Below are 19,636 nucleotides of genomic sequence, written 5' to 3' on the forward strand. Positions count from 1 at the left end.
CCCATCAGTGCCCTGAGCCCTTTCCCTCTACTTTTTCTATCTGCTCTCTCGCAAAATCTCATAGACACTCCTTTGTTAAGTATCAACGCTATGTAAAGTTACATAACTTATGTGGCTTATTTCTGGGTATCAACTAGGACAGATTAAGCATAAAATAGCAAAAAGGTAACCCTTTATCATGTACTGATGAAAATTATCTTTTATTTCTTGCTTACTTACTTAGAAACATACTGTTCTGTTTGGAAAGTAGTTCGATTTGGAAAAGACTAGGACTCAAAATAACAAAATTTTGGAACTAAAATTCACTGATATTGTTTTCAAGTGCCACAAAATAGACAATGGAGCCAGCATCTTACAGTGCATTATGACAGTGTTGTTTCATGTTATGAACAAATGCACATCATGGTTTTAATGATGACTCAGCCAAATCTGAAAGTCAAGTGGTATTCATGTCTCCCTTTCTTCCTCCTGAATGTCATGAAGACGTGGATCTGCTCAGGGTACAGAGTGGGAAAATAAGGCATTATCTCTAATGGGGTCAAGAATGAAGATTATCAGTGAAAACAGGATTCTGGCCCCAGTTCCAGAATATAAAATAAAATAACCCCACGGCCTCAAGAAACTCTCAGCTAACATCACTCTCCAAGCTCATCGCCACTAAGACATGAGTCGCTCAAGATTCACCTCGTTCATCTCCTCACCCTCTGCCCACTGCCCCTTTTCCCAACAGCGACAGCCATTACAACTCCCCAGAAACTCCAGCGTGGCATCCACTGTGTATGACAGGAGATCCAGATTTGATCCTGCTAGAGCATCTCAATACAACCATTTCTTACTTCGCTTTCTTTATAGTATAAGCTGAGTATAGACTTGGACACCTAGGTCAAATATAGATAAGGATAATTTTTGGCTCATTTTATCAAGAGGCAATGCACCACAATAAGTTGTATTATTTATCAGGGGCAGCAGAGAGGGGTCAAGGAGAAAAGTACTAATAATGTAGCGGGATTACTACCGACTTAAGGATTTGACCCAGGAAAAACATGGATTTTAAGCTACATTTACCAATAACAAATTGGGATCTGGAGCAAGTCACTTAACCTCTGCCTCGTTTTTTATAAGTGAAAAAGTTGCACTAGCAGTCTGTAAGTATTTACATCCTATTCAAGCTTTCTTGAATAATGTTTCTTAGAGTGTGTCAAGCAAAAGAAATATTGGATTATAGTAGTAAACTACTCATTAAAAAATTAACCATCTACTAGAAGAGAGAGCAGCAGTTAAGAAATTCAGATGATGTATTACATTGGGCAAATCTGCTGCAAAAGACCTCTTTAAAGTTTAAAAAGCAAAGATGTCACTTGGAGAACTAAGGGGTGCCTGACCCAAGCCATGGAATTTTCAATCACCACATATGCATGCAAAAGCTGGACAATGAATAAGGAAGATCAAAGAAGAATTGATGCCTTTGAATTATGGTGTTAGGAAAGAATACCAAATATACTATGGACTGCCAGAAGAATGAACAATCTGTCATGGAAGAAGTACAGCCAGAATGCTCCTTAAAAAAAAAGGATGGTGAGACTTTGTCTCACATACTGTGGACAAGTTATCAGGAGGGACCCTCCCAGGAGGACATCATGCTTGGTAAAGCAGAGGGTCAGCCAAAAATAGGAAGAACTTCAACAAGATGGATTGACTCAGTGGCTGCAACAACGGGCTCAAGCATAACAACGATTGTGAAGATGTCACAGGACAGGGTGGTGTTTCATTCTGTTGTACATGGGGTTGCTATGATTCAGAACCTACTCGATGGCACCTAACAACAACAAGAGGAGAGATCTGTGTAAACAAATGTTTATAAATAAAGCAGAAATGATAATGAAGACAGAGATGCCCAACTCTTTGTGGGACAGTCAGACAAGATGCAGGCCTAGTTTGGGCATGAAGGATGGATAAGAGCTTATTGGGCTATCTTGCAGGGAAAAAAGCATACCTTGTGGAAGAAAGGGAAAAGAAGGGATGCTAGTATCTAATGTCATACAGTATCTAAAGCCACGACTGAGAATACGGGCATAACTGAGCCATCAGAGGCTTTTAAACAAGTCAGATTTATGTTATATGAAGTTTATTCGTACACAGGATCAGAAAAAGAAAGAATTGGGAGAGAAGAAAGGTAAATATAAGGTCTCTGCACAAAGTCAGGCAAGAAATAGTGTCTGGAGTCCAAATAAGGGCAATGGGAACTTAGAGCTAAGGTTGGATTCAAGATTCATTTAAAAGTGGAATGTGAATGAATATGAGATAAGTGAGAACTCATGAGGTACTCTAAGCAAAGGGACCTGAATAAATGCTGGTGGTCCTAAGATATCTTACACAGGAAGGCAAAAAGTCTGGTGGAAAAGGAAATGAATTTAATTTTAGAAATGTTAAATTTCAATTATCCATGGGACATGTAGAGAAACACATCCAAAATGTAGTTGGACACATGGGTCTGAAACTTAGAAGAGAGATCTGTTCCAAAGGTATGCATTTTGGGATAACAAAAAATGGATTATACGTCAAAATTACAGGAGGTGTTGACGACACATATAGGACTGAGAACAAAAATCTGGTTTAGAAGAGGGAAGAAGCCACTAAAGCAACTGAAAGAAAAGAGAAAGTTCCATGGAATCCCAGGAAAGAGTCCTGTTTTCAAAGGCAAGAGAAAAGTTTAAGTAGAGCATGGTCAATGGAATCATTAAATAAGTGTACAAAAATACGTAAACAAGAATAGAATGGAAAAGAGCCTCTGCATTCAGACCAAAAGAAGTCATGAATTCAGTGAGAATCATTTCAGTGGGGACACAAGCCCAATTGCAGGAGAATTCAAGATGGAATTTCAGAGTCTTTCATTCCATATTATGAAAAAGAGAGAGATACGACACTTGGTTGAAGGGGGTTGTCTCAATGAGTGGTGTCTTAGATTGGGCCTCTAGAGAAGCAAAACCAGTAAAGTGTATAATACATATATAGAGAGAGATTTATATCAAGGAAACAGCTCATGCAACTGTAGAGGCTAGAACATCCCAAGTCCGTGGATCAGGGTAGAGGCCTCTCCCTAGTCACGCAGCCGCAGAAGCTGGTAAGCCCAAGGTCAGCAGGTCTGAGAGCAAGGCTCCCGCTCACAGGCTGTGAAGGTTGACGAACTCCAAGATCAGGAGGCAAGACCACGAGGTTTCTCCTGAGTCACACAGCTCCAGGGGCTGGCGAACCCAAGATCGGCAGGTCAGAGAGCAGGGCTCCGCTCACAGGCTGTGAAGATCAACGAATCCCAAGTTCGGCTGATAAACTTACAGCTCAGGTCCCAAGAACTGGAGAAAGGATGACAGGAGGCAGCTGCAGGATCCAGTGAGAGCCAAAAGCCAGAACGTCTGCTTATATTCAGATGCAGGCCACACCCCCAAGGAGACTCCCTTTCATCTGATTGGCTACTCACAGTATATTCAATCATGGGAGTGATCACATTAAAACACTGAGAATCATGGCCCAGCCAAATTGACCAACAATCTTAACCATCACAAGCGGCAAAAGATTTTACTTTTTAAATAAGAAATAAATTGCTAGGGAGGAGCCAAGAGAATAAGGGAGGTATATGAAGAGGACCAGGAAGAGGAAGGGACAGATAGAAAGGTTGGTGGCTTCAGAAAGTAGAACACTATGGAAAAATGAGTGGGGAAACGTTTATACAAGGTTAATTAATACAAGGGCCTAGGAGATAAATTCTTGCAGGGGAGGTGGGGGACTATCTCTAAAGATACATTTGTACTCTTTCTCATGTCAGCATTTAAAACTATGTAACAAATTGTCATTCTGCTTTTGTCGTTGACACCAAAATGCATTTTAGAACAAAATTTACTATCTAACACTTACTACAATTCTATTCCACTATGACACTTGAAAACACCTGTTTATTCTGCCTTTTTTATGTAATCACTAACATTCTATTCTTACACATCTCATCTTGCCCTGTGATTTTGTCTATGTCATCTTAAGTCTTTAGAAGAGTGCAGTAAAAAAATTCAACACATTTCTACTTGGTTCCACATCAGATGACACTCCCTTCAGGAAGCCTTCTTGATCCACCCAGCTGCAAGAGAAAGTAGGATCAAAACACCCTCACTTTTCTTGAGCACCAGTTGCTCTGATCCTTACAAACGGAGTAGCTGTAATTGACTGCACTGAGTTTCAGAGGAGTTGGTTGACTGTTCACGTGCATGTTCACGGTGAAAGGTGGAGCCTTGGTTGAGGAAAAAAATCTTAAGTCCAAAGTTCATGCTCTTCCCATTCTACCACACTCCCTCCAATGGTTGGAAACAGTATTTCACATGTCTAAACTGCCACAATGCTTCGCGTTATGGCACTAAGTAATATCCGGCCTTCATCATAACACGTATATGTTACTATTAGGTGCCGTTCAGTCAATTCCAACTGATGGTGACCCCATGTGGCAGAGTAGAACTGCTCCATAGGATTTCCTAGGCTGTAAACTTTACAGGAGAAGCTCTCCAAGTCTTTCTCCCATTGAGCCACTGAGTGCGTCTGAACAGCCAATCTTTTGGTTAGCAGCTGAAAACACTTAACCATCGCACTACCAGGGCTCCTAATTTACATACATATATAGGTATATGTACATTTATGTGTCTATACGTATATATCTATATGTGTGTGCATATATACATAGATACACATATGTGTTTATATACGTATAGACATATGTATTTATAAACAGATAAGAGTTTCGGTAGAGCAAGGTTCACTTAAAATTCACTTTTTATTCTCCATAGCATATAGCATAATGTCATGTACACAATAATAAATGTTCAATAAATATCTATTGGCTGATAATTCCACCTAAAGAAAGCTCTGAGTTGTTTGTTGTTTTTGATATGGAATGGTGTATATACCCAACTCCCCAAGGGCAAATGGCTGTCTCTACTTATTTTGAACTGACTCAACCCACAACCCTCTCCTGGAATGTAGTATCTAATTCTGAACTCAGCAACCAGCGGACACTCAGTATTTGTTGCATAACAGGGTAGGTAATTAGGAAGATATGGAAAAATATCTCCTATTCTCATGACCTTACAGAATATTCCTAAATTGTCTTCATTTTTCCCCTCCTCAAATTAAATACAAGGAATCTGGCTAGAACCATTGTAAAGGTGGGCATGGTGCCAACTGCTAGGTAGCTGAAGCTTTGAGAAGTGGGTTGTAAACAAGCACCCATAATGTGTCCTGTAAAAATATGTAGCTGAGAGCTACGTGCCCTTTTAAGAATAACTTGTGAACAAAACACTTCCCTTGTCCTCTCCTCTTTACTCTGAATCCTATCCCGAACTTGAACATTTAAGAACTTTATTGAATGTAGTGTCTTCAAAGAAGTTAGAGGATAAAGAAGGAAAAAAAGGCTTCTGAAACAAAAATCTGTTAAGAAAAAATGTCTTTGATTTTAGCACTGACTTGCACAGACCTCATTCTCAAATTACTTAAAAGCTTTACCTACGACATCAGGGCTTACCACCGTTAACCAATCCTTTTAGTGTCTTTCTATTTATACTTTCATGAATAGAAAGCCTGTTTACAGTCAGTTGTATGTTGTCCAGTGCCAAAGTTTAAAATTCCTTCTAAGTATCATGAAATAGTGCATTTTCCCCCATTTAAAAAAAAAAAAAAATCTGGATTCTGATGGTACAATAAATGGGGATATCAGAAGGAGTGAATATGGATGGAACTTATTCATTAAGGAGTAAAAGGCTATGATAAAAAATACCAGAATAAATCTTCCCTTTTCTTGGACTTTGAACACCATATTTTAAAACAAAACATACTCTAGGAAGTCCTGGGGGGCCTATGCAAATTTATCTGGTTTCATATGCAAATAGCAAAGAAAATGTTTTATTGTTTCAGTAACTAGGAGAAGGTATAATGGTTAGTTAAAGGTCAGCGGTTCGAATCCACCAGCCACTCCTTGGAAACCCTATGGGGCAGTTCTATTCTGTCCTATCGGGTCGCTATGAGTAGGAATCAACTCAATGGCAACAGGTTTTAAATTTGTCCCCAATTCTAAATACTGAAAAAGTGAAGTGAAAGGTCAAAGAAATAGAGTCCCAGTGATTCCACAGATGAGAACTAAAACTGCAGATGCTGGACTAATTTTCTTGGTAAATTTTAGGTTAATTTTTATTAGGTTCATAACAACCCTCTGTTGGCTTCAGTTTCAGTATCTTTAAAACAGGATTGGGGAGAAATGGACCTCAAAATTTTATGATTTAAAGAATTTCTTAAATGCAAGGCAAGCATACTGCTATGTTTAATAGACAACCAAAACCCCATTGTCATTGAGTCGATTCCAACTCATAGTGACCCTATCAGCCAGTAGAACTGCCCTATAGGGTTTCCAAGGAGCGGCTTGGTGGATTCGAACTGCTGACTTTCGGTTAGCATCAGGGCTCTTAACCACTGCAGCACCAGGGCTCCATGTTTAACAGGTAGTCCTTATTAAATTTACTCAGTTATTTATTTGGCCTCATCCTTATTCCAGAGAGGATATAAAGTGGCTTACTCAAGTCACCTATGATATGATCCTGATAGTTTCCTGAGGTTTTCCCAGACTGCATACAAAAATCACCATACAAAACAGCACAAGAACCTTGTAAAATATGGAAAAAAAGACAAGTAGGATGGTAAGTCCATCTGGTTCCAGATAAGAAAGCTCTGGTTAATGGTACTTGGAATGTTTCATGAGTTTACATCATAAAATTTGCAAAAAGTGCCATAGTCTCTCAAGGAGCCCAAAACCTAAAAACCAAACCCAATTCTGTCAAGTCAATTCCAATTCATAGCGACACTATAGGACACAGTAGAACTGTCCCATACGGTTTCCAAGGAGCAACTAGTGGATTCGAACTGCCTATCTTTTGGTTAGCAGCCTAATGCTTAACCACTGCACCACCAGGTCTCCCTAGGTGTTCCAGGATTCAATATTTCTTCATTAAATTTCCAGCCAAGAAATAGCTCCCCATAAAACTACAGCCTTCCTGGAGTCCAAAATGAGGCATCAGCTTGGATTTGACTTAGAGGCAAAAACACAACTTCTAGATTGCCCTGGTTTTCCTTGGATACCACCCATTTCAGCACTGGGCAACTGACGGAGGTTGGGAAATCAAAAAAGAATGTGGCGACAGAAAATAATAGAGCAAGTCAAAGCTAATTTTAAAAGGCTTCAATCCAATCACACGCTGAAAGTGGCAGTGGAGTTTTCAATAATGACAAATAAAATTGGTTCTAAGTCTAAATCCCTAAATTAATGGTTACCCTTGTTTGGTCCGGAAATCCTGATGGCATAGTGGTTAAGTGCTACGGCTGCTAACCAAAATGTCGGCAGGCTCTCCTTGGAAACTCTATGGGGCAGTTCTACTCTGTCCTATAGTGTCACTACAAGGTCACTATGAGTCGAAGTCACCTCGATGGCAACGGGTTTCGTTTCTTTGTTTGTTTGGCCCACAAGAGTTATATGCTAGATTGTTCACAATAGCAAAACGATGGAAACAACCTAGATGCCCATCAACAGATGAATGGATAAACAAACTATGGTACGTACACACAATGGAGTACTATGCAACGGGAAAGAACAACGATGAATCTGTGAAGCATCTCATAACATGGATGAAACTGGAGGACATTATGCTGAGTGAATAAGTCAATCACAAAAGGACAAATATTGTATGAGACCTCTATTGTAAAAACCCATGGAAAAGTTCACACACAAAATGTAACAATCTTTGTTGGTTACCAGGGATGGGAGGGGTGGGGGGGAAATACTAAATAGGCAATAGATAAGTGGTATCTTGGGTGAAGGGTGAGACAGTACACAATACAGGGGAAACTAGCACAACCTGTACAAGGAAAGGTCACAGAAGCCCCATAGACACATCCAAACTCCCTGATGGACCGAACTGCTGGGCGGGGGGCTGTGGGGACCAGGGTCTCGGGGAACATCTAGCTCAATTGGCATGACACAGCTTATAAAGACAATGCTCCACATTCTACCTTGGTGAGTAGTTTCTGGGGTCTTAAAAGCCTGTGAGCGGCCATCTAAGATACTCCACTGGTCTCATCCCTTCGGGAGCAAGGGAAAATGAAGAGAACAGGATACAAGGAAAAGATTAGTCCGAAGGACTAACGGACCACAGCTACCAAGGCCTCCACCGGACTGAGTCCAGTACAGCTAGATGGTGCCTGGCTACCACCACTGACTGCTCTGACCAGGATCACAACACAGGGTTCTGGACAGAGCTGGAGAAGGATGTAGAACATAATTCTAACTCACAAAAAAAAGACCAGATTTACTGGCCTAAAGGAGACTGGAGAAACCCCGAGAGTATGGCCCCCAGACAGCCTTTTAGCTCAGTGGTGAAGTTATCTCCGAGGTTCACCGTTCAGCCTGGGAGTGGACAGCCCCGTAAAACCAAATGAGACTAACGAGGTATAGTAGTCCAGTCACAAGGGCCAGAAGGCAGAAGGGGACAAGGAAGTTGCTGATAGGGAACCCAAGGTTGAGTAAGGATATTGCTGATGTGTTGTGAGATTGTTAACCATTGACATAGGGCAACATTTGTAGTAACTGTTAAATGAGAAGCTATTTTGTTCTGTAAGCCTTCATCTTAAGTGAGAATAACAGCACAATTGGAAGAGCGTAGTCAATGTCACTGAACTGTGCATGTAGAAATTTTGGAAACAGTGTATCTTTGGCTATGTGTATTTTCATCAAAAAAAAAAGGTTGAGAAGTTAGAAGGTTGACATGTTGTGGGGTTGTTAACCCATGTCATAAAACAATATGTGTACTACTGTTTCATGAGAAACTATTTGTTCTATAAGCCTTCACCTGAAGTACAATTAAAAAAAAAAAAAGCTGTATAAATAAAAAAAAAAGAGTTATATGCTAGAGTTGAGAGAGAACGCTTGTACTTCTATTAATTTGATATTAACAAAGCAACTGAATATAAACATATAATTTCTGACTATCATAAACAAGGGATTAATTTGATATTCACAAAGTAACTGAATATAAACATATAACTTCTATCATAAACAAGGGAGATTTGGATCACAAAAAAAAAATGAAATAGCCAATTACTTTTTGACAAAAATAATAAGGCTAAGTTCTTGGGCCCATTAGGGGCAGAATCAGACTTTTACAGGACTTTAGTCCTGAAAAGATTACTGTGCCGATCTCTGCCTTATAACTGAGAATAAAACAAAATATTAAATCATAAATAGTATAAAGAAATATCACAAAGGACATTTAAATGCTTTTAAAAATAACAACCAATAAGCCAGTTCCTGTACAGTAGACTCTGATTCTTGGCAACTCCATGTATGTTACAGTAGGGTTTTCATTGGCTGATTTTTTGGAAGTAGACTGCCAGGACTTTCTTCTGAGGTGGCTCTAGGTGGACTCCAACTTCCAATCTTTTGATTAACAGCCAAGCACACTAACCATTTGCAATACTCGGGATTTAAAAAAACAAGGCTACTTAAATGCTTTTTAAAATGCTTTTTAGAATTTCATCAAGTCGATTCCAAATCATAGCAACCCTATAGGACAGAGTAGAACCACCACATAGGGTTTCCAAGGCTGTAATCTTTATAGAAGCAGATTGCCACATCTTTCTCCCGCAGAGTGGCTGGTAGGTTCGAACTGCTGAGCACTTAACCACTGTGCCACCAGGGCTCCTCAAATAACAAAAAGACTACCTAAATGCTTTAAAAAATATCATATATCCCCCCCAAAAAATAAGTTGCTTTTGTTTGCTTGTGCTCACTAAGTACTAATCCCGATCAAGAGACCAAAGTTAAGAGTAAACATCTATACTACAGTTTGAAGGGCTTTAGAGTCACCCTTAGAAGGTTTTCTGAATCAATAAGGATGAATCTCTTAAGTTAGACAGTCCTGTCTGAGGCTGGGAAAAGCCAGGCAGAGGGAGTGTTGTGTTTGTGGGCAGCCATATGCATCTGAACACATGGGATGAGTGGATAGGATTCCACCTTCATGTCATCAGTGGGGAACAGTTTCTAAAGAGCCTATATCTCTAAAAGGGCTGGAATTGTTGCCATCTCTTCCCAAGCTGTTAGCAAATAAGAATAGGAGTAGATGGGAGTAATTTCCATAGGTTGCACATCTCCCACTGGAAAACTATCAGGGGTAAGAAAGTGCTGAGAATCAAGGCGATCTTTCTCGAAAGTTTAGCTTCTCCTCGTTATAATACCAGCAGCAAGATAGATTTAACTTTTTTTTTTTTTTTAACTTGTGGCCAAAACCCATTGCTGTTGAGTCGATTCCAACTCATAACGACCCTATAGGACAGAGTAGAACCGCCCCATAAGGTTTCCAAGTAGCACCTGGTGGATTGGAACTGTGGACCTTTTGGTTAGCAGCCATAGCTCTTAACCACTACGCCATCAGGGTTTCTGCAGGAGATTGAATTTTCCCGTAAGTAAATTGTGCCTTCTCGAGATACTGAATCTCAACTTTGATGATTTCAAATTTCAGCCAAGGTCAGGATACAGAGATGAAAAGAGCCTCCTAAAGACAAATTATGCTCCAAAATAACAAAGATGCTCACACTTATGAAAGGAGTTTTAACAGTAAGTGTAATTTATTCCAATTGATTGAAAAACAAAAATTTTAATCATTTTGGATTTTTCACATTTAAAAACAGAAAAAATATTCCTAGTGATTTCATTTATTTCAAGGTATTACAGAACAAACTCTCTGGTTTTACTTTCCTCAATCAAAATTTGTTAATAAGCACAATGGTTAAGCCCACAATATAACGATACACAAAACATGTTATATTGATGGAGTGCATCTGAATCATCATAGAAAATTCTAATCATACTAAATTTAATTTTGATATTACATGTATCTCATATATTTGAAATCTGAAAAACTGGCAGTGAATGTATAATTTACATATATACAATTTTCAGCTAATCATAACACCCCAGTTTTAAGACACAGTTCACTGAAAGGTCTGATTTCCAAGCAAAATTTAAAAGTGGAAAAAATTTAGACATGCTCTACCCTGAAAGTTTGTTTCTGTTTGCTATGTGATATTCAAACAGATAATTTAAGAGATTATCATAATTTAATTAAGATAATTTCAGAGATCGTCTTTGCTGCTGAATGTAGCAAAAGAAAAATTTAACTAAGCTTCTTGACAAATGCTAAAAAATCGAATCCTACTCAGAGATTATTCATTCAACTCAAATAGAGAACATACTTAGGTGAGCATATTTCCCTTCTGTACGTGTTCAGAAATGCATTTCAAACAACAACAGATTTAATAATTCCAAATCAAGCTGTCATTCAAATATGAAGAACATACCCTTTGTTTAGTCGGACTTGAAATACTTATCTACTCTTGTCTTCTACTGAATTTGTTTCCCTATTCTTTATAAAATGAGCGAGAAGGCTTTCATGAAATGTTTGGGAATAATTCACTTTTGGCCATCACGTACCACACAGAGAAAATATCAGACAACTAAAAAGAATAAATACTTATAAAGTTAAAAGGCTTACTGTAAGTTAATAAAACTTAACTCATCTTCAGAAAATTTCTGGCAAAACTGATCACATTCTAAATAGATTGTCTGGAAAGACAACTGACAAAATTCTGTTCTCCCATCACATGCAGAAAAAAAGTAAAATAATAAATTTAACTGGCAGTCACATTTAAAACTTTTCAGGCTTCTTTTAATGTTTTGCTATCAATTTGTAGTAATATTAAATGATTTTGTAGAAAAAAATTAAAATCAGCTTAATTTACTTTTAAAATCTATTTAACTAGAATTTTCTATATTTTATCTATATATTACTTTTGTCAAACAATATAATTCTTTTATAATATGGAATAAGTTACTATCTAGTTGGAAGAAGATAATTTTTCTAAGGTAAAAATAAAAAGCAAAGTGTAGGGAAGACTCAGAAAGAAAAAATATGTTCTGTTTTGATTTTACATTTTTACTTGCATATCTACTTGCTGTATCCTTCTGATACCAGTGTAAAACATACTGGTCTAACATATTTTCTTGGAATTTTGGGGGTTCCTTAAGTATTCAAACCTCACACTAGCTAAGCGTTACGACAAAGAAGATGAAACAATTAAGGACCCAAAACTGTCTACCTGAAGAAACAATTACCATTACTTCTTATAAACCTTTTGGTTTGTTTTCAAAGAAAAGATTGAAGAGATTTGTGGGAGGAGGTTGGAGGTATATTTGGCTGACTTGGGTGTTGTTTTATTTTTGCTATTTTATTCCTAAAGTACTCTTTTACCACAGTCATGAATGTAATTAAAACTCTTATGATAATGAAATATTAGAAATTCTTCCTCGTGCTTGTTTTACCTCATGAGAAAAGATACTACTCCTAAATCAGAAACAAAATGCTACATATTCCGACTTTGTAGCAACAAAACTATGAAGACAGCCAAGTTATTAAAGCCTATTTTCAGATCTGGAACAACTTCTGAAAATAAAGAGGGTATTTGGCATACATTATACTAAAGGAAAAGTCCTACTTTCATTATTTCCTGATTCTCGGGATCCAACAAAAACCTTATGGAATAATAACTCTTTTGCAAAAAACCCTCACTGAAATATTAAAAAAAAAAAAAAAATCAACCACTCCACCCTTTTTAAAGTAATGAGAGTTGATAAACTATAAAAAAAAGTATGGAAAAACTTCTTCTTGTGAGTTTTAAAAGAAAACCTAAAAGGCTTTTTTTCTGGGGGGGCGGGGGGAACTTTCAAACAGCAAAGACTTTTAGCACCTAACACCAAAATTCATTCATATTTATTTACAAAGAAACACCAACAAAGATTAAAACGCTGGTGATTAGGTAAATAGGGATGACGCCAATATGGAAGTATTTGCCACTGCAAAGGGCCTAAACAGAATCACATCTTGTCCTGATAATACCTGCCTGCCAGAACAAAATAGGCAGCTGACCAATTATGGTGTGTTTATCTATACAGTGGTACCCTTTGTTCTCCAACAATGTCAGATTGCAAACGTCCCGGAACACATATTTACCTGGAGGATTCTTGGCAGGATCATTGTGGCTTGGACTTCCTGATTGTCCAGAATCTGTAAAGAAATCACAGAAAATGTTTTCCTTTTAATTTGTTTTGAAAGAATTTCACAATCCTCTAAAGGACTTTTAAAAAAATTGTTTTTAAGGTACAACAATGAAGTTGAGTGTTTAAATAAAGTTTACTTTCCCAAGCTGATTGGTAACAACACTTTTATTTATCAAGCGAGATGAGAGTCTATACATATTTCTACGTGAAAAGAAAAAAAATAAAAGCAGTCATCCGTAATAGTCTTGGGATAAAGCACGGCGTTTTTGAAACAAAGAGGCTGGCTACAAAGCAACTGAAGGTGGTTTGAAGGTTGGGCAAATGTCAAGGCCTGTCAGAAGCAATATGAAATAAAGCAGATACATTCCCTAGAAATGCAATCTGAGCGTAATTAAACATGCTCTAAAAAAAAAAAAAAAGAAAACCTGAAAATATGTTTTTATTCAATGAGTAAAATACATAAAAATGAGAGTGCTTTTCCAGGATTTCACGTGCATGCACACATATCCACTCCAATAATCCCCCCAACCTACTGGATCCAGGCCCAGATTTGTCTACATCCCATAATAGCAATCGATTTGCAAACACCAAGAACAGCATAAATTACTAAGTAGAAACCAACATGGCTTTGTGGGGAGCAAATTGTTGAATCAATTTAATTTCCATCTGTGATAGACGGACAGACTTTGCAGATAAGCAGAAAGAGATCGATGTAGTATATCGAATTTCTTATCCCACATTATTTCTCACCAAAGCTACAGAAAGGAATGTAGAGGCTATACTGTTAGGCAACATGCCTTCTTGGGTGTATCCGGCACTGTTGTGTTTTGCACACTCCTCTTTCCTCCACATCCCTTCTGCATTTATCTGTGTCAATTGCCCCATATTATTATACATTTACTTGCAAGTTGCTTTGTAATCTTCTTCTACTGGTTTTAGTATTCAAGCTTTGTCTCCCCAACTAAATTGCATGCTCCTAGGCAGCGGCAGAGCTTCTGTCTACTCCTGAGTCTTCCTCAGTGTGCGGATCATGGTTGTGAACACACTACGCTTTTACTAAATGGTGGAGGAATGGGTGGCTCAGATTCAGAAGCCTTGTTTGCTTGCCTAAAAGGCAATTTTGAACTTTGTAGTGGATTTCAATAAAATCTGATAGAGGGGCACAGCCTAGGGCTCTGTCATGGACTGCCATATATCAAAAAGTCTCTTTCCCAAAACCCTGCCATTGTACTTGAGCCAAGAAAGGGATTTGGTCTTAGCAGAGCAGAAAAATCTTATACTGGCTTTTTTCAGCAGGGTTAGTCTGCTGTTTCAGGTAAGTGATTAACATACTGCAATTGCTGCTTCTACTATTAAACACAAAGACATCCTGTTAGTTTCTTCCTATAGCAAACTTGTTTATTTATTTCTGCCCTTTGCCACTTCCCTGCTAACTAGATTTAGTACTGAGATTAGATTTTTACCCTTTCATCCCATTTCCTTGTCTTTTTCATTTCGTCCTAGAACCCAAAACCCGTTGCGATCGAGTCGATTCTGACCATAGTGACCCTATAGGACAGAGCAGAACTTAATCTTTATGGAAGGAGACTGCCACATTTTTTCTCCTGCGGAGCAGCTGGTGGGTTCGAACCGTCGATCTTTTGGTTAGCAGCTGAGCACTTAACCACTATGTCACCAGGACTCCTTTTGTCCTAGGACAGTTTTTAGTAAATGTTAACAAATACATTTAGTGATTCCTCATTATCTTCCAAGTTGTTCAGGGTTCCCCAAAATGGAAGTAAATGCAGTCTGGATTCCGGCTGGAGTTTCCAGCAGACAGTCAAAGATAGCTGAGTATGCCCTAAAAAGCTTATCCCCCATGAATGCCTCTATTACTTTTTCTAGAATTGAGGCAAAACTCACTGACGTATAATTTAGTTGATCAACCTTTCTGTTGATTGCTATCAAAATGGTACATTGTTGGTCACTTTCCAAACCTGGAGTATGGTAGTTACATAAAAACGATAAATTATATTATTTTGCTACAGCCTTAGCTATTTCTGCCTTGAGTTCCTCTGACAAATGTCCCCCAGTATTGATGTAACATTCCAATTTAATTTCTCAAGTGATTCTAACATTCTAAGGGATTCCTGCCTATACATAACATGCCCAGTGCTCAGGGCACCCTCATGTTTTATTTTTCCCTCTAAAGCTATCTCACATTTGTGGAGGTCTAGACATGCGTCCCTCAAGTTGGCTGGTGTCACATTCATGATGAGTGAACAAGCTGCAGCAGCAACTTTAAAGAGTTGTACAGGAACATTAGCGCGGTTAGTTGCATCTACTATAAAATGGCACCACAAAACTCCCAACATTTGGTTTTCCTAAAATTTGGGTCCAGGAGTAAAGAATGAGGGTACCTTCCATTCCTAAGGGAGTATTCAGTTAGAACAATGGCGCGCCACATTACCACAACATTCCACTTTGGGAAACGCAATTCTTCTCTGCTGCAAATTACTTTTTGCCCTATTTCCAACTGTAGACCAACTTCTTCAATTGAAAAAATACACTTACTAAAAAAAAACCACAAGCATTTTAGGGAAAGCTGAATCCAACCCTAAAATTTGAGTCACACATTTGTTCTTTATAGCAATTCCACTTTCCAAAATGAGCTGGTGTTTCCTGGCACACAACAGCAGGTATTCCCTCATACACCAAAGCCTGTGCCCTCACACACGGTAAAACAAAATACACTGCATCCCAAAAACATAGAAGAGGACCCCCAGGGAGCATGCAACAGAATATTTACGTTTTAAACTGTAAATTCTAACACTATAATCTACTATTAACTCTTATGTCACCTTATATTGGTCACTTAATTCCAGCTGCTGGAAAAAGAAGTAACCAGGGAGTCGCAGTTGGCAGAGAAACCAAAAATGAACTGTTATTGTGGTTGACTTCAGAGAAGGAATTACTCAGACCACATCTAAAATCCTTCAATTCACCACCTAGGTCAAATTACTTTATACCCAAAGGTTTTATTTAACCACTTCCATTACTTTGCCCAAGTCCTTTTTTTTTTTTTGAGGAGTATGTGAACATAATGTGTTGGAGTAAATCTGGCTCTATCTCTCACTAGTGGTATGATCTTGGGCAAAATTACTTAAATTCTTAGAACCCTGGGGTCTTGATCCTTAAAACTGCAATAATACTATGCACCTCATAGAATCGTTGCAAAGATTATATTACCTAAAGCATCAAGCACTGGGCCAAACGCATCCTACACGTTCAATAAACGAAAGGTGCTATTGATCACAGAGCCCACATTAAAAATTGATTGTATTTTTAATGGGCAGTCAGGAACAAAGGGGGAAAAGGGACATGACCAAACTCTGTCCATCCCAGTGCACACATCTAAAAAATGTCTACCATGAGCAAACTGAATATGCGCAAGCGTGTACCCCGCTGAGAATTCTGGTGATAAATGCTTTATCCCACTGTCCTGAAAAGGGAGGAGGGCACAGCCTCTGCGAGGCCCTCAGGAGCTGCCACGCATAAGAGGCTATAGATGTCAGCCAGCTGATGAAAATAACCTTCCAGGAAACTTAAGTCTACAAGGAACACGGCAGGTAAGAATGGGCATTGTGAGTTGCTCAGTACACTGTTTCTTGAGTCTAGAAAAAAGATTTTGAAGCAGTGAAGGAAAAGAGAGGGGGCTGAGTCTTGAAGGCAGCATCCCAAAACCAATCTTCCCTCATTCCCTTCACTTTTTATTTTCTCTTCCTTGCTCTCAATCTATATTTTCACATGTCTGAGTTTGTCTCTTTCTGGGTTAACTAAACATAATGCAGAACTGAACTCTGTTTTGTATTACATAGTTATTAAGATCTCATATTCTGTACTCTTTATTTTTAAAGAGTGTGATTTAAACATATTCTATTTCTACATCAAGGGGGGAAAAGCAAATGAAGCGATTTCTAAATTACTACTCTTTTAACTCAATCAATTCATCCTCCCCCAGGATAAAGATTCTCCAGGAATAAAAAAAAAATCAACCCCCCCAAGGCCCCTTTCCTCAAACCCAACAACCCCTTAAAAAAAAAAAAACAACAACAGCCAATCAGCCATGGTTCTTCTAATATCTAAAATTTACCTACAGAGGACCAGATTTCCCTAAGACCCAACTTTATGAAAGACCCTGGGATACTTAAATGATCTAAATAGCTCATCCAAAATTACATGGCAACTGCTAAAAGGTATACTCTCTATATGGGCCACCCATTCAGACATAGAGCCTCTTGTAAGGTTATGATGCAATCTTAAAATCATCAAAGCCAAAATGATCTTTCTGTAGATCAAATGTTTCTGGGAACTCCACCTTCCCCCAAGTTCCCACCTCCTTCTCACCATTTACCAATACATTCGAAACCTCTTTTAGAAATTAAAAAAAAAAAAAAAAAAAACTTTAGCTATTCTAAGTTGGAAAGAATTAATGTTATCACTGAACTCCATAGACTAATTGCTTTAAAGAGAGGCCAAGTCTAAATCAAATTAAGTTTGGATTCCCTCAGTGAAACCAAGGAAGATTCTTTTTTTTACTGATAATCTGGTAGAAGTTCAATAAAATATTTGCTAAATATATCAGACTGTAAAAGAACAATGGCCTGTTAAATGTTGGTTGCTGAGTACTAACTTTCTGGGGTGTATGAACTACAATCATTTGAGGCATCATCAGAACCATGAAGTATTTTTTCAAGGTCATTAATGTAAGCATCAATCAAATGCAAATCAACAAACATTTATGGAGCACCTATTATATTCTATAGATGCTGATGTTTGGAACATAATAGGTGGTCCATAAATGCTTATTAATTTGCATTTTATACTAATGGCCTTTAGTATTCTTTTTTAAAAAAGAAAAATACACATTTTATGCTTTCTAAAAGCTCACAGGCTAGCCAAAAAGACAGAAATGTACAAATTAAAAATAATATATTGGGATAGGTGCTATAAATGGCTATATATGAAAAGAAAAGAATTGATTTTTCCTAGGAAGGTGGGCAAGAGTATATCATGGAAGATATCAGAGGGAGTGATTCCAGGAATAGGGTCTTGAAAAATGGCCCAGTCTCACACCTCTCTAGTCCATATCCCGCACTGCTACCAAGGTGCTATTTTTAAAACCCAAAACAGATTCAGCCACATCCCTGCTAAAGCCTTTTATGTATTCGGAATAAGCACAAGAAAAACTCCAAGTGTCCTAGTGTGCCATTCAAGGCCCTTTGATCTGGCCCCTATCAACACCTCAGTCACACCGGAGTCTTTCAGTTCCCCAAGTGTCATCTACATTTTATGCCTCCGAGTCTTTGCTCATGGTGTTCACTCTTTGTTCTCCCTGAAGTCCTCCATGTTGAGGCCATCCCTTTCAGATTCTGAACAACAAGAAGGCAGGGATGCCACTCTATTTAGCCCAATAGCCCTAATTTTGGTATAGTGCTTAGAATATTTGGTTAAGTCAATGACTAGAAAACAATTTTTAATAAACTACAGTAGCGAACGAAGACAAAAGACTAGGCATGCCCCTTCGTGCAGAAACATACATTAGAAGTCAAACAGATGGCCCTTTTGTGGCAAGGAAAGTGGATAGATACACAGTTTCCCAGGACTGGGTCTCCCAGTCTAATACAAGGCTCAGTCCTGCTTTGCCTTATTTCCTGAAAGAATATTTGGCAACTGGAGGGGTGGGGGTGTAAACAAGAACTATTAGGAGTCAGAAATTAATTTTTGGCTCTCTCCTACAAAGGGAAGAGACGTTTGGTGGGGGTCCACAAAATGAGAACCTCGTGTGCAGGCAGGGGGGCAAAGTGCCTTTCATGACCTTTATATTTAAACTGTCTTTCTACTCCTAAATGCAACACATTCCAGGGACTCAATTTACTCTCTGACACCATGATTTGAGTATCAACAGGAAAACCAAATTTGAGAAGCATGAATTTAGTTTATAGCCAATTTGGTGCAAAGAAGGGACTAAACAAGGTGACTCTCAGGTCCTTCTGGCTCTAAAATTCTATGATTCTATAACAATATAACTTTTATATCAAGTGAGATCAGAAGAGTAAATGAAACTCCCACTGTAACCTGTTAACCTACAGATAGCCTTTTGCTAGAACTAAAATTAGTCATCATGTGATAAAGGGCCCCTTTGTCAAATTTCTTTGCCTTAAGCAGGTGAAGAAAATAGCGCATTGTCAACTAAAGAATACCATGAGGTTTTTGTTGTTGTTTTTTTTTAAAGTCTTAGAATAGTCTCCTTTCTCTTTGAAATAGTCTTAATTACCAACATTCTAAAATAGTATATTTTTACAAATGAAAGCATGTCAGAAAGAATCTCTTAGGAAAGAGAAAAATCAGGAGGCAGGAAACAAAATGCACCAAAAACTTGAAGGAAGGGATACAAAGGTATGCATTTTA

The 19,636-nt window shown here is 38.2% G+C and overlaps 1 protein-coding gene across 1 annotated transcript in view; it reads right to left on the reverse strand.

Moving 5' to 3' along the window:
* The window catches only part of NFIB (nuclear factor I B), a 247,631-nt gene that overhangs the window by 96,040 nt on the left and 131,955 nt on the right, over positions 1-19,636 (reverse strand). Inside the window, exon 3 of the mRNA XM_012554698.2 lies at positions 13,140-13,193. Within this exon, the coding sequence (XP_012410152.1) occupies positions 13,140-13,193 (54 nt within the window). The remainder of the gene's footprint in view (positions 1-13,139; positions 13,194-19,636) is intronic.

This window comes from Trichechus manatus, unplaced genomic scaffold, assembly GCF_000243295.1.
Source record: "Trichechus manatus latirostris isolate Lorelei unplaced genomic scaffold, TriManLat1.0 scaffold00025, whole genome shotgun sequence".
Lineage (NCBI taxonomy): Eukaryota > Metazoa > Chordata > Mammalia > Sirenia > Trichechidae > Trichechus > Trichechus manatus.